The 15,334-nt window shown below is 40.7% G+C and overlaps 2 protein-coding genes across 3 annotated transcripts in view; both read right to left on the reverse strand.

Moving 5' to 3' along the window:
- The window catches only part of LOC113019255 (receptor-type tyrosine-protein phosphatase H-like), a 423,637-nt gene that overhangs the window by 357,083 nt on the left and 51,220 nt on the right, over positions 1 to 15,334 (reverse strand).
- pax10 (paired box 10) lies at positions 3,543 to 14,942 on the reverse strand. 2 transcript variants are annotated; one of them, XM_026162899.1, is made up of 9 exons: positions 14,818 to 14,942; positions 10,881 to 10,979; positions 9,827 to 10,054; positions 9,444 to 9,641; positions 7,872 to 7,954; positions 7,580 to 7,736; positions 7,211 to 7,284; positions 5,623 to 5,755; positions 3,543 to 5,524 (listed from the first exon to the last, which is right to left on the reverse strand). In XM_026162899.1, the coding sequence occupies exons 3-9, from the start codon at positions 9,930 to 9,932 to the stop codon at positions 5,424 to 5,426; spliced, it is 852 nt and encodes a 283-aa protein (XP_026018684.1). In that variant the 5' UTR covers positions 9,933 to 10,054; positions 10,881 to 10,979; positions 14,818 to 14,942; the 3' UTR covers positions 3,543 to 5,423. The 2 variants fall into 2 exon arrangements, with proteins under 2 accessions (XP_026018684.1, XP_026018683.1); XM_026162898.1 differs by lacking the exon at positions 14,818 to 14,942 and having other exon boundaries at positions 10,881 to 11,702.

Raw genomic sequence — 15,334 nt, forward strand, 5'->3', positions numbered from 1 at the left:
GGCTTTCAATAGTGAAGTCGCATTAGCAAGAAAAAACAGGATTTGATTTTCTCTGGCAAGGTAGAGAGATTCATGCAATACTACAAATACGTGTTTTTGGATCACTGGAAATATTTCTTGTTTTTTGTTGCTTTGTTTTTTTACATCACTACCAATAGTTCTTTTTTAAACTAAAAACCAGCTGCAGTATATCCAGGAATAGAGCCTGGACAATGATCTGCTTATGGCTATTTAACGAGTCATAAGTATAAATCAGTCGCAGTACACATTACACGTTTAATTTGACGTGTTCAATTTGAAGTTAGAAGTTTCAGAGTTCCAGTTGGAACCTCAAACGCCTCATGAAGCTGCCTCACAGTCGAAGATGGCTAAGTGTTCAAAACAGTGGTAAAACTTAAGCACTCTGGAGCTGTGTGGGGATGATGGACCCCACATGGGCCCCTGTTAGGTGTGCCCAATCAGGCCCAACAGTAGTTTTAGGGTCCCTAAATGGGTTTTCTATTACCCACAGAGAACCATATGGTAACCCCCAAGTCGGGGGGGGGGGGGGGGGGGGGGGGTTAATGGTTTTCAGTTGAAAAGCCTATTTTGGATTGCTACACAATTACATGGTATGAATTCAAGGTCCAAAGGGACAAATCTGCTATGGGCCCTGGATGGGTCAGCTTACATGAACACCAGGAATACCCACAATTGGCCTGCCCACAAAAAACACATATAGGGGCTTACGGTTTTACTTATATTTACATATACTGCTGACATTTTGGATTGTGAAGTTGGGGTTGGTGGAGCTGGTCAGATTTTCCAAGTTGGAAATCTGAGTTTCCAGTTAGAAATTCTGACTTGAACTGGAACACACTATAAGACATTGCCCCACCCCACCACCACATGAGCTGTTAAGGCGTGAGTAGGGGTTGAAATCTCTTGGAAGGACTCTCAAGCCTGCATTGCATGTGGCTGGTACCTGGTGTTGTTAGCCACCACATCTGTTCAGCAATGGCGGAGTAGAGGTGCATGGCCTCCTTTACTTATCTCTGTCTTCCATCATTTTGGTCCACAATGTGACCACTGGCATTTCTGAAAGAGTACAAACGCACAGCTGAGTCTTGTCCTGTTGCCGTGGCTCTCCTATGCTTTGCCATGTGTTTTGCAATGGTTTTCTGTTTTTTCCTACGTAAAAGTCAGAGGACTATTCACTGTACACTAGTCTATGCACTCTGTGGCTTATGTGAAGCCTCACATGATTAGTGGGTCAAAACATCTTCACATACCTAAACAAGTCCAGTTGCCTTCTTATCACGCATTCAAGCCAAGCAGCACAGGCTGTTTACATTTAGGTTCACAAACCTGTTTATTTACTTATTCATTTGTTTATTAATTTAAACATTTTCAAACCTGAAAATACAGACCAAATGAGACAGAGGACTCATGTACAATTCAGTAGAAATAGAAAGAACCTGTGGCTTTGTGGGCTCTCACACTAGACAAGATTTTTCAGGTCCGAGTCAGTATCACCATTTTTTACCTGATGCTTTGACCTGTCTTTGTTCTGGTACAGGTAATAAAATAGAAGAGACTTAGGGAGTCATTTCTTTAATTTTTCTTTAATTATTATCTGGGTCACATCAAATTATTGGGTTAGAGCAACCACAAACATCATCCTAATGTGTAGTAAACATACTTTGTGTGATTGTATATCCTTCTAAGATCCAGGAATTCATTCTTGTTCTCTGTGTAGGATATGAGTCTGAGACCTCAAGCATAGTTTATGCAATATATATGAGTCCTAATGTCCTATCAAGAGACATGTTGTGCTTTTGCAGTGATGCCACATTTGTAGGGTTTGATTTACAGACAACATGTAAATTCTTTTCAAAAATGAGAGGCACTGCAGCTTCCATGTTCCATAGCAACAATGGTTCATCTGTATTGATTGTATCTATTTTGAAAAATCCAATTGTTTCTTCAATTTAGTAGAATGTCGGAAATGTACAGTAATTTTAACACTTAACAAAACACAACTTCACTTATTCAGTCTCTTTGTCCAGAGGGCTGAGTGAACTGCCAAAGGGAAGTGAAACTTATTATTTGTCAGGAAAGGAAACACATTAGAGCAGCTAGGAGAAACCTCAGAGGATGACAAATGCCAAAAAAATGAGTATGACAAAATATACAAAAAAATATACAAACTTTGCAAATACAAAGTTATTTGCAAACAGGGTGATAGAAATTAAATTGAAACTTTTAAAGACATTTTAGCCTTTTTTAACAGCACATGGAAACTGCTCATGGAATTTCTGGAAGTTCTGTCTACCTTTACTCATCAGTCTACGTCTACATTTCTGGAGAACGGATGATGCTGCATTTGGCTTGAGTGCTCTGGCATCTCATAGCACATTATGTTTGTGGGTCTACATTTCCATTCGCTCTGCAAAGCATAACTGGTGTTATCTTTCCCTGCCCCCTCCCCCCCGTCTTCCTCTCCTCCCGTATTTAATTTCTGTTCATCCTCCAGGGCCCAAGTGAGTGGAGCCATTAGCGCATAAATGCAGCCCCGCTAATGGCAGGCCAGTTTCCATCATGCCCACTTCATGTCGCTGCCCTGTGGGAAATGATCAGTCTTTTAGCTGCTCAATATTTAGTAGTAGTGGTTGACAGCATATGTTCCATTCATGCTGTTGAACAAAAGATTCTGAATGGTGAAGTCTGGGAAATTGAGTTTAAACAATCTTGCTGGAATGGACAGATGATGTTTTCCAGTTTTCCTGTTTGTTCAAGAAACAGCCTAATACTGTTGGCCTGTACTCTACGGCACCATGCAAAAGTCTTGAGTAACCCATCATTTCTTTATATTTTGATAGATAAATGGGAAATAAATGCAAAAATGTATCAACACATACACACATGGAAATGCATGATAAAAGCCAGAAACAACGTATGTACAAATCTAGGGAGTATGACCCCCTTTATTCTTCTAAACAGCCTGAACTCTTTTAGCAAAGCCTTCTTCTCATTTCTTTAATTAGTCTCCAGTAAAAGTTCTCTAGGCTTCTTGTAGGACTTTCAACCCTAATCTTTGAATGTTGGCTGCCTTTCTGTTGTTGTTATTCCTGCTTCAGTAATGTTGATGTCTGGGTTTTAGCTCCTCAGACGGGGCTTCAGAGATCAGCTGAAGGGTCAGATGCGTATTTAGGATCTGACCTATCTCCCAGGTCCTGTGTCAGGTCTTTGCTGAATTTATTTTTCACATTTCATGCACATGACTTTTAGCTGTTCATCTTCTCTACATAGTCATTTTTTAGGCCTACTACTTCTTTTGTCCAGCACAATTTTTTAAGCACACACTGCACACCAAGCATGCCGAGGTTAACTGCAAATAACCTTTGATTTACTAGCCAATGGTCCAATTTGACTGTATTTTGGAATGAATAATGTTGCTACGTAAATAGCTGACCAGTTACTAGCCTGTTACCAATCTACATACACATCACTATTATCCTTTTCTTTTAAAACTTGTGAAACCATGCAAGTGCAAAACAATGTCACAAACGCAGACCTTTAATGATTCATTACACACAGTTTAATTTTCATTAAAGGGATCCAAGGCCTTCACAAAAGGGTTGACTCTTGGTAGCTATACAGTACTAACACAACACACAACAACAAAAACAACAACACAAAGGACTTGTGTGAACGAGTGAAAACACAAATAAATAAGGGCCGAAAGACATTTCGTATGAGATGCATCAATAAAACCAATAGTCAGAGGAAAGTGAGCAGAGGTTCAAACTCTGCAGATTACAGCAACAGCTTTTTGTACAATACTTGATTTCATTTCTGATAGGAGCTGATTGTCTGTAGCAGCTTGTTTTGGTCATGCACATTTGTTAAAGCCATTGCTGTTGTATTGACAGTGTTGCATTAACTTCACAGTTATTTACCTCTACTTCCAGCTTTGATTGTCTTTTGAGTGTTTGCACTATGTTTTTGTACTGATTGTCATAGGCTAATAAATATTTATGATGTGGTGTATCGTGTATATATCACTGCAAACTTTGTTATGGAATTGCTTCTGATTTCTTGATTGATTGAATAAAAAGATTACAGCCACAGCATATAGAATAGAGACAAAATGTAGCTGATTTACAGTTTGCCCCCCAAAAATCTGCTAATGCCATTTTTATTATTGTGTAGACTGATTTTATGGTCAGCCAGTACTGACATCAGCATTACTAATCAAACTTGTGCTTTGAGAGTGAATGAGCCTACAGCATGCTACATTCTTCCCTCCAATAACATCCGACAATATTTCACACTTATCTTCATCATACACAGATGTCTGTACAAAAATATGTGGTCTCAGTGTAATGTTGCTGGCAGGAGAGGCAGGATTTACACTTGTTATGGTATGTTTTGTTTTTTTGTTTTTTTGTTTTTAGTTTCAGTACAAGTGATTGCTGTAAGCAAGTCTAAAATCTTCACAGTAGCCTCACACAGCTTATGCTTAGCGAACAAGCTAGCTATCACAATATCTTTGAGCTGCTCAAGTAACAAGAAACTGTGGTTACACTTCACAATACACCTGACATACGCTGGCCTTAAGGATTGATCTTAAAGCTGAAGGGTAGAAGTAAAGTCAGGTATAATTTAAAACTCAAAGCAATCTCCTGCACCCTTTTTTGATAAACGATCCGAGTGCTTGTGGTGGATGGTTGACCTCTGGGAGGATGGTTTCGCTGGAGGTTAAAAGCAAGTTTTGCTGTTAAATCGATAGTCCTCTTGCGAATATTGTAGGGTCATCACCTTACAACATAAAACCCCTTGAGATGGCTTCTGCTGTCAACTGGCACTATTTAATTAAACTGAACAGAATAAACAACATTTTTGCAACATAATTCTAAAATGCAAACACTTTTTTTTTTCGGAAATGTGTATTGAGCTTTAGGAAGACCAGTATTTTCCTCTTTGTTCTTTTTAGTGCTTTGGCTTGGATCATATATACTTATAAAAGAAAAAACCAGACTGTGTAATGGAATTTTGGAAGGTTTCAAAGCTAAGTCTTAAATATCAAATGCTACATTAAACCCTGATTTAATCCTGACTCTAATCCTAAACACACCTCAGACTGATCCTATACCTAACCCTGACTTCAGCGCTATGTACACATACTATCCAAAAGTGCAACCTGATAATACTAAGATAACACCAGTACAGCCGGAGTACTGTTAAGTGCAACCAAAGCTGCTCTTGGCTGAATTTGTAAACATTTAATGCATTTTTGGGGTCTGCAACCCCTTCGAGGCCCCTCTATAGCTCAGCCCTGTGCTTGCTTATATTCTTTTCTTCGCACTCGTTTTATTTTACATGCCCTTTTTTTCCTTCTTCTTCTCTCGTCGTGCTGATTGGCAACGATTGTCTGTTGTTCACTGTAATCTGGCCCAGTACTGACCCAGGCTCTGACTCATGCTCTGCGGCTCAGTTCCTGGGACCTGGACTGGCACTGACACCCCAGGCGATATGAGCCCTGAATAGAGGAGAAAAACAGTCAGAAGCGTAAAGAGTCAGACAGAAATCACAGATAGAAATAAAGCAAATAACAAAATGATGCTAATAAACGCTCACCCGTGTTGGAGTTGGCCGAGGGTGGAGACTGCAGATGAGGGGAGGAGTACGCTGATGAGTCAAAGCTGCGTGGTGCAGAAGGAGATGGAGGTAACATGCAGGAGTAGGAGGAGGCCGACTGGGGAGGAATTGACTGAGAGCGGACACAGGAGTGGAGAAAGATGTTGGTACGCATTACATACAAGTCTACTTTTAAGAGCAGAATCATTGCTGTCTACTAGACCAGCGGTCTCCAACCTTTTTTGCGCCACGGACCGGTTTATGCCCGACAATATTTTCATGGACCGGCCTTTAAGGTGTCGCGGATAAATACAACAAAATAAAACTAGTACCGGTACCGAAAAAAAGAAGATTTATTCATAACACACGTGAAAAGACCCAGGAAAACAGAGTAAACGATAAAAACGATAACAAAATAACGCTGAAAACCGATAAAAACCCTGAAAACTATACATTTGACACCTGAGCCTCAACTCTCGCGGCCCGGTACCAAAAGACTCACGGACCGGTACCGGTCCGAGGCCCGGCGATTGGGGACCGCTGTACTAGACCATGTAGCACTAAAACAGTTACAACAACATGGTTTGGGTTTAACCACACGGAGGTGCTAGAGGCTTGTGGTATGGTCGGATTGTGGTTCAGCGCGGCGGCAACAGCAGCGTCACGCTTTTGTTTAATACTGCAGATGCAAAAAGAGTCAAGGTTTTCTTTCAAATCTTTTTAAAGATTTAAACGTTGCGATGATAATATTTTCAGAAATCAGACCGGGAAGACATTTCTAATGCATTATTGTTGAGGCTCTGGCACACATGAATTACAATCCACTGGAAACCCACAGAGCTGCGCATCCTACATCCCTCAAAGTGGGGATTAGCTGCAGGCTCCTGACAAAGAATGTGAAAGCAAACTGCATTTTCGTTAAAAAACCATTTCATATTCTATAACAAACCTTTTGTTCAAAGGCTTTTATACAATATTGCAAACCTTCCAGCTTTCAGAACAATGCCAAAGTCTGCCAAGGCCTTCAACCTGACACACCCTTTGCATTTTCCACAGGAGAAATGTTCAATGCAAAATGAATTTGGAATTCAGTGGTTGAAAAATATGATTAATAAAGTTTGGCTGATAAGAAGGAGCTATAAGTTGTCAGAAAAACAAGTGTACATCTCCAGTTTCGTGTATTGGGTGCTTTGCTTGAAGCCACATCTATAAGAACCTTATTAAGAACTGACTGGATCTATTTGACTGTAAAAATGTCCAAATTATGGCATTATGTCAGTCAAAATTTGAGAGAAGCAAAAAACAACCCTAATGTAATTCATATTCATTCACACGATGTCACAATCGTTCATCAGTTTAAAAAAATCAATCAATTTAAAGGTCTTTCAAACCATATGTCTCTAATATTAAAGAATACTGCTGTGACCACGTTTTATTATCAGCTGCAGAATCATTTATTAACTTTGATTAATATGAATTTCAGAGCCTAGAAGTGATAATAAACAGGTTCTGATCTGTTATGATGAATGTGATGTAGTTTGGAAGGTGCTGATGATAAATGATGAATGACGAATGATGAATTTCCAACCTGGACTCCAGATGAGAAAACTGACAGGGAGCTGTAGCTGGGCAGGGACGACTCAGCCTGACTCAACATGGACCCTGGAGAGAGAGAGAGGAAGAGAGCGAGACACACAGGGTGCACGCACAGTGAGCATGTGCGCACAAATTTACGCACAAGCATCTCGCAGTGGAAATGTTTTAATATAGATGCGCTCTAATGGAGAACCTCTAATGGTTTGCCAGCCTGCAAATGTCAAGCAGAGGGAGCTCTGAGGCTGGTAATTATAAACTACTAAAATATTCCTGTCACCAAATACATAAATTATTGAGAGAATAGGTAAAGTCTTGCTTTCAGGCTCCTCGTGTGCTGTATGAGTTAAGTCAACAAACACACCTGAACTGCTGCTGTGCTGCTGATGATAGACAGACGTGTTGAAGGAAGTGCTCAGGGGGGCTTGGCTCTGCGAGCAAGAAGTCACACCGCCTGACCTCCGCTGATTGCGCAGCTTCTCCTCTCTCCTCCACTTGGCTCTTCGGTTTGAAAACCACACCTGCCAATCAAAGAGTCCCGTTGCACCCGTTTGTCTTGTTGTTAACAGCTACATTGGTCTATATATTTGGATTCTGTTACAGGTTAGGCCTAACAAATAAATGGGACTGTAGAGGAGGACTGAGAGCTTTCTCACCTGTATCCTGGCCTCAGGTAAATCGATCTTGTTCGCTAATCTCTCCCTTGCAAAAACATCTGGGTAATGCGTCCTTTCAAACTCTGCGGAAGATATAAAGCATCATCAAACACACAAAGTGAGTCCTAAGCCTGGCATGCTCTTCACCTATTTTGGAACCATCATATAATTTAGTCTGAATTAGAATTAAGCAAAAATTGACTTTTATAGAGTCATTTTAGCAGAAATCAACCAACTACATATTGGGTAATTACTGCTTAATATCAGCATTACTAATTATCCTTCTTTGGAACATATAAATCCAGGATGCTGAGCTGTATCCTTACAACCATTTTTGAAATATTTATCTGTTGCACTTTGTATAAAATATTTATGATTATGGAACACGCAGAAAGTTCATATGAAAGGATTCAAGTTGAGAAGCTGTCTAAGCACTTTATTTCACAGAAGGCTGAGTAAAAGTAAACTGAAGAAAAATCCTTGCAGGTTATTGTTTTTCTTAATTAGTATTGGAAAATTGCATTGTTTGTCACTTATTTGCATATAAAGTGACTTACTACAAGGTGTCTAACAAATGGTGTGGCTTGAAACCAGACACTTCGTATTAGTGAGAGTTTCACTTTCAGAGCATCAAAGGAGTTCATTTCTAGGTGACAAACTGCTGACATTTTTGTTGTTGACAAGTCGAAACGCGAATGTGCCTCACCCTGTAAGCGGCAGTCTGATTCATCCTGATGAACTCTGAAGTTTCAGATCTAGTTGTCTTTATAGTCTGAACTGTTTCCGTTCAAATGTTTTAGTAAAATGTCAAGAGAGAAACCGAAACCCGAAAAGTCAGTAAATGATCTGAAATACTTAATGAATACTTATTTAGCAAAAATAATGATACATTTGCAAATTGAGTCTTGCAAATTGTTATAATTGGCTTGGTTATAATTGGCGTCCGTATCAACACATGATTGTTATTGTGCCTTGGCTGTGCAGTGAGGTCAGTGTACCTCATTAATGTCATTTGCACAGAGTGACCACAGTGATACATTTCCACTCGGCTGCACAGTGGACATTGCGTCCTTATTTAGCTCAAGGGCCCTTTGCAGCCATATCCAGTCAAGGGTGGCTTTCTGATCCCTCTCAGAGGGTATCGGGGCTACGAGGGCCAGATCTCGCTGCATAATACAAACGCGGCAAACACGCATTATCAAACCTCTGCTTTACATGTCCCTGGAGGCTATTCTGGACCAGATCGGGAATATTTGTGGAGTGAGGATTGTGGATAATTTGCATCTGGTAATGTTTATTCTCATCTGCAGGCTCTGATAAAGATGATGTCCTTCCAAAATATACACGGGATGATTTTTGATTTTTCTCATTTGCATCCCCCCCCTCCCCACAGCCATTTAAGAAACTCCTGCAAACAAGGTGTAACAAATATAATCCAATAGAAAAGGTGTTGTCAGGGGGGGGGAAAGCAGCAAGACAAGCTGTGTCATGACACGCTCTGGTCTGGCTCGCACCAGTGGAGAGCAGCGATTGGCTGCAAGGAGAGTGCTGTGCGTGCTTGCATGGCCTGACCTTTCTCCAGAGCCTCGATCTGCTCCTGCGTAAAGCTGGTCCTGTTCCTCTGCAGCTTCCTCTTGAGCTGCAGCCTCAGCTGAGACTCCTCGCCCTCATCCCGCTCCACGGGGACTCCTCCTCCTACCCTGCCCGCTCCACCCCCCCCTGCCTCGGCTCCCATGCTGCCCTCCGTGTCCAGCAGACATCCCTCAGACACTGGCAGCAATGAAGGTGACAAAAGAGATGTGTGTTACATGGGTGTGTGTCTCATATTTTAAGATCGTAAAGGCTGGTGATGTAGCCACGAAACGACTTTGAAAGTGGTTTAAAATCAAAGACATATTCCTTGTGATCTGTGAGGGCTGTGTTATGATCTAGTGAGACAGAAAATGTCCTCTCACCTGTGCTATGTTGCGTCTGGATGGCGGTGGGATCATGGTACCAGTTGTTAGGCCCACTCCAGTTAGAGCTGCTCTGTAGGTTCAGCATGGTTAACTTCTCATACATAATACGAGTGTCCAAACCACCATGAAGAGAAATAAAAGAGTCCCGTCCTGCGTGCGTGTTTGACCCTGTTTACTGGCACCTTGGCTCCTCTCTCCCTTCTTCAATCCTCCAAATCGTACCTCCTAAGGTGGGGTGGGGAGGCAAGGTTTAGGGGTAGGGGAAAAGAGGAGAAGAAGAGGAAGAAGAAGAAGGAGGAGGGGTTCATATCGCATGAATTCACACATGGTTGGCATTGTAGTGAATTAGCCTCATGATGACAGGCAGAAATGGAGTTAGTTACATGCTCGCTGTCGTAACGAGTGTGTGTTATACATTGCTAGGCTAGTATACCAGAGGGAGATGAAGTACATTAGAAACCACTCTGAAAGGCAGTACATTTGTGGTGTTACTTGCTTTCAGCTCCTTTCCCCCCCCCCCAGTAAACCAAAACATGTTCGCAAGTCTGTGCAGCCAAAAAACAGGCAATCACATACTGTACAGCGGCTTTGCGAGCAAGATCAGCCATAAAGCATCCAAAACAAACTCATGGTTAATGGTCACTGTGAAAGATAAAGTGCAAACGTATTTCATTTATCAGTGTTATCAGCTTAAATAAATATTTACCCAGCTCAGAGTTAAAACAAAAGAAACACAAAAAAAAAACCCTGCTCTCTTTTCCTGTTGGTTTATGTTTGAGGTGGGAAGATTTCCTCATTGGAGAGTTATACAAGAAGGGTAAAGGTATGTCATTACGGAGCCACATCTTACAAACTACAGCCGTAATAAAATGTCAAAGGTCAAATGTGATTCCGTTAGATCAGGGTGCACAGGGATGACAATTTAAATATAAAGTCCAGAAATCTTTTAAATAAATATCAGTGGTGACGATGCTGACCCCATAGCCCGCGATAAACCGGCAATTAAAGAAGCAACCAAACGAAACACACAGCACAATTTCTTCAAACTTACCAAGCGTCCAGATGAAATGATGAGGGGGTCCTGTGTGTGTTACTCGCCTCCTCCGTGGACCTCTATTCCCCTGGTCCCCCAACGTCCCTTGTTCTCCAGCTTTGTTGACAATACCGTGTGTGTGTAGATGTGCGTGTGTGTGTGGAAAGAGGAGAGTAGGAGAGAGATGGAGAGAGTTAGACAGGGTGAGAGCAAGTGAAAGAGTGAAAGGGGGGGCTCTGGAGAGAAATGCGTCTGCGGGCACTCTTGTCCTCCGAGCGATGGGGAGAGAGAGAGAGAGAGAGAGAAAGCGAGCGAGGAGAGAGAGAGAGAGAGAGAGCCACCGAGGGGTGACAAAGTGAGTCAACATCAGTGTCAAGTTTGAACTTAATGCCAGCAAGAGGAGGAGGGGAGGCCGAGAGACTAGAGCATAAAGCACAGATAATGGAACGATAGTGGCTGATGAATAGATGATGGAATTCAATTTTAGCCATAAATTACACATAAATATTAAGTACAACCAGCTGTCAAGTGTCTAGCAATCAGACACGTAACATAATTAAACTTGCTGTCCTAACTAGCGGGGCCTAATTTGTACTGATTCTTGTTTATAGATGTTTAAATGATGTGATTGACAAAACTTTGATAAAGCTTTGACATATCTATATGTACCTGCTGTCCTGCTGCTACTGCAGAGTCTTGTAGGCATGAGAAGATTCAGTGACTACAAGATAATTGGGAATCATGATGATTGTTGGGAAATAAGACTTTACATCATCGTGAAAATGATGTGAATTAATGTATGCAATGAAATTACTTAGGGACAGGTGTTAGGGCCATAGGCTTAATAATACATATTTTAATACAGAGTCATCAATTTGAACTGCTGAAAATATGTCAAGCATGTTACTTAATTAAAAAAAAAACATAAATATAACAAGTAAGCAAGCAAAATGTTTCTGTCTATTGTGTAATATTAAGGTTAACATTACACTTTATTTTCTTCCAGCTTGTCTAAGAAGCTGGATTGAGGAAGGATGAGCAATCATTTTACTACAAATCTCATTAGATACAAAAATATTCTTTATGACCAGATATAATTAAGGAAAAAAGTTCATTTGCAACCTATAAATACGCTATTTTAGCTATTATTATTAAGCTCATTATTATTTATTTATTCACTGATATTTAAACCTTTGGGATAAATGTACATTTGTTTTTCTGGAAATCTGAATTAAAACAACAGATAGTCTGTTTTAAATGATCTGTATATTCATTCGTCATTTTATCATTTTATAAAACTATGAAATTTCCCTTTTAAGACAAAAATGTCATAGTTTTATGATAATGTATTTTTAGAACATAAACATGTCACGCTATAAAGCAAGTTAAAATGCTGTTTAACAAAACCATTCACTAATTTATTCAGTTAATTATCTTTTACTTTGGCCTACAGCGGCGACTCGCCTGCATTATCATTTGTAGGATTTTCAAAGAAAGAAAATAATTAGGAAACATGTTTACATAACTTTCTTTAGTTTTCATTTTTAGTTATAATTTCAGAAGAAATAGATTTTACAATTCAGGATCCCTTCGTGTATCAGGTTTAAATATTCTCATTTCTCATCTTAAATGATGACTCAGGTATCAAATAATTTCTGGTTTGTTTTACCTGCCTGTGATCTAAATAACTAACTGAGTCCAGCTATACAGTCAAAAGCTTTCAAAAGCAGCTATTTGATATCAGACAACCAAAGTTTTTAAATCTTTACACTGGTGTTTCGGGCCTGTTTAGATGCTGCAGATGGCCAGGTGGTTTGAATTCCACCTTTTGGGAGAACACCCAGGTATTGTTCCCTGACCACAGAGGTATTGTTCCTCTGCTATAACACGCAGAGCTTACAGCTATGGGACAATGAACAAAGGCAGCGTGTGGCCCCACAGTGGGTTAAAGGAGCACCATACTGAAACCCTTGGCGATAGACACACAAGGTCTGAGTTTAGGTGTAAGTAATGACGCAGGTATGACGGTACACGGTAGAGTCGAAGCCCGAGAACAGAGAAGAATCAGGGTTTAAATATATCTCTTTGCAACGGAAGAAAGGAGAAGAGAGCGATGAAAGATGGGAGCAGAGAGGCAGAGGAGAGAGATGGAGAGAGTGAAGAAGAAGTATGTGACTTTGGGGTGGGTGTAGGGGCTTGGGGATGGGGAGGGTGCCAGCTTGTTTTATTTCCGGTTGACAAGACTTTGCGCTCCCTTTCTCTCTGTCGCTCCCTCTCTCTTTCATACTCTGCTATTCTTTCGCCGCTGCCCCCATTGCTTCATCCAAGCCCCCCTCCCTGCACCTCCCTCTTTCTCTGTTACTTTCCTCCAAGACGTGCCTCGGAGAAAAGAAAAAGACTTGACAAGTTCAAAGGTAAAAAAACAAGGAAGAACAGTGGTGGAAGAAACGTTTAGACACTTTAATTAAGAAAAAAATATTGAATACTTCTTAAAAGAAACCCTCACCCTGACAGGAATAACAGCATGACGTACTTTAAGCACGGATATTAGTTTTTATAATACAGAATAGATAAATTTCACAACTACTCATACATAATGCATATTGTGTGATTACATTGTTTTAAAAAAAGCTTTTTACAGTTGATTCAAATGAGACTTTATCTATTTCATGCTATTTCATAAATCTATTTAATACTTCATTTTTTGTCTCCATTTATTTATTTATACATCTATTAGTACATATTAACCGGCATCTGTGTGTGGACAGCAGAGAAATAATTTCATTGTACAGAGAAATGCTTTTCTTTGCACACATGACAATAAGTACTTTGAATCTTTAGTTGGTTTAAGCTACTTTATGTGCTTTTAAGAAGTTAAATCAGTGCATGGTTAAGCTTTCGGGCAATCTTATACAGAACAAGTATGTTTATCACGTTTCATGTAAAATAATAATTTTCAGAGGAAGTCATTTTACTGTAATAGGAGAACAAGGGGAACCAAACTGTAGAGCTTGTGCAAAAAAAAACAAAATCGAAAAAGAAGTTCCTAAAAATGTAGTAACAAAAAATACTAATAGTGAATACAGAAATCAGGGAATAAGTGAAAGAGTGTTGAGTAACAAAAACTGCTCAGCTGATTTAAAACTGGACCCAAAAATATAGCATTAACACATTACACACACACACACACATTTGCCCCACCCTCTTGTCTTTTTTTTAGCTTGTTAACCTTTTGTTTTTTTCCTGTATTCTGAAATCATTGTTGCATCTTATTGTGTTCCAGTTGTTGGAATGTGGCTTAACCTATGTGATCCCTATGTGCCGACTGGAGTAATGTGTGTGTGTGTGTGTGTGTGTGTGTGTGTGTGTGTGTGTGTGTGTGTGTGTGTGTGTGTGTGTGTGTGTGTGTGTGTTTGAGTCTCTGTGCGTGTGTGTGACGGCGCGTGCTTCACTGCAAAGATTCATGTAGCTCCGGGACATGCATTTTTTTAGTGCATCTTGTTAGTTCATTCCTGTCACCTCTCTCTCCCGCTCTCTCTCTCCCTCTCTCTCTCGCCATCCCTTGCTTTTTCAGCGCTGAAGGGGGGATGGGGAAGGGGAGGTGGACTGGGCCGGGAGGGGAGGGAAGGGGTGGGGGCAGTGGAGGTGGAGGCAGTCACCATGGTTACAATGCCACGACAAATATTCATCAAGTTGTTAAAATAAAAACAAACGGGAGTGCATTATAATTGCTCTTACTGACTGGATCCAATAATGTGTTCATATATTATGAGTGAGAGGAGCAGAGAGGAATCGCTCGTGCTCAAAAAAAAAGGAAAGACAGAAAAAAGAGCCTGTTAGTGGTAAAAAGGGGATATCGGGTGTCCTGGAGGCAAACACAAGTGAGGCACACACTCACACGCACTCATTTCAACTCTTTTCTTTTTGTGTGTGTGTAACTTCATTTTCCCATTACCTGCGTATGGAATTCCCTATGAGTACTTTCGTGAGTCTCCCCTCTCTTTTCTCTTTGTCCCTCCATCTCTCGCTCTTCCTCTACTGTTGTGTAGCCTCGGGCGATACTGTGATGTGTCCTCCCTCTGTCCCTCCCTCCCTCTCCCTCTCTCTCTGTCCCTGTCACCTTCAATTGCTCTGTGAAACTAGACACACTGCCTGGGGCAGGGAGGGAGGGAGGGAGAGACACAGGCAGGGAAGAGAGGAAAAAGAGAAAGGCAAAAAAGAGAGAAAGACAGAGAGCTTTATAGACAGACAGAAGGAATAAACATTTGGTGTCATGTAAAGAAAAATAGGATTACCACAGACCACATGTGTGGCCAACATGTAAAAACAAAATCAGCTGAGGTGATGTTTACAAGTTTGACAATAAGATGTAATCCTCTAATAATGTTATGGGGGAAACAACAGAAAGACTATTTGTCCAATTTAGTGCATGCTTGACCCTGGTTGTGTGTCCCTTGCACACCTGTTAAGCA

Source organism: Astatotilapia calliptera, chromosome 3, assembly GCF_900246225.1.
Source record: "Astatotilapia calliptera chromosome 3, fAstCal1.2, whole genome shotgun sequence".
NCBI lineage: Eukaryota > Metazoa > Chordata > Actinopteri > Cichliformes > Cichlidae > Astatotilapia > Astatotilapia calliptera.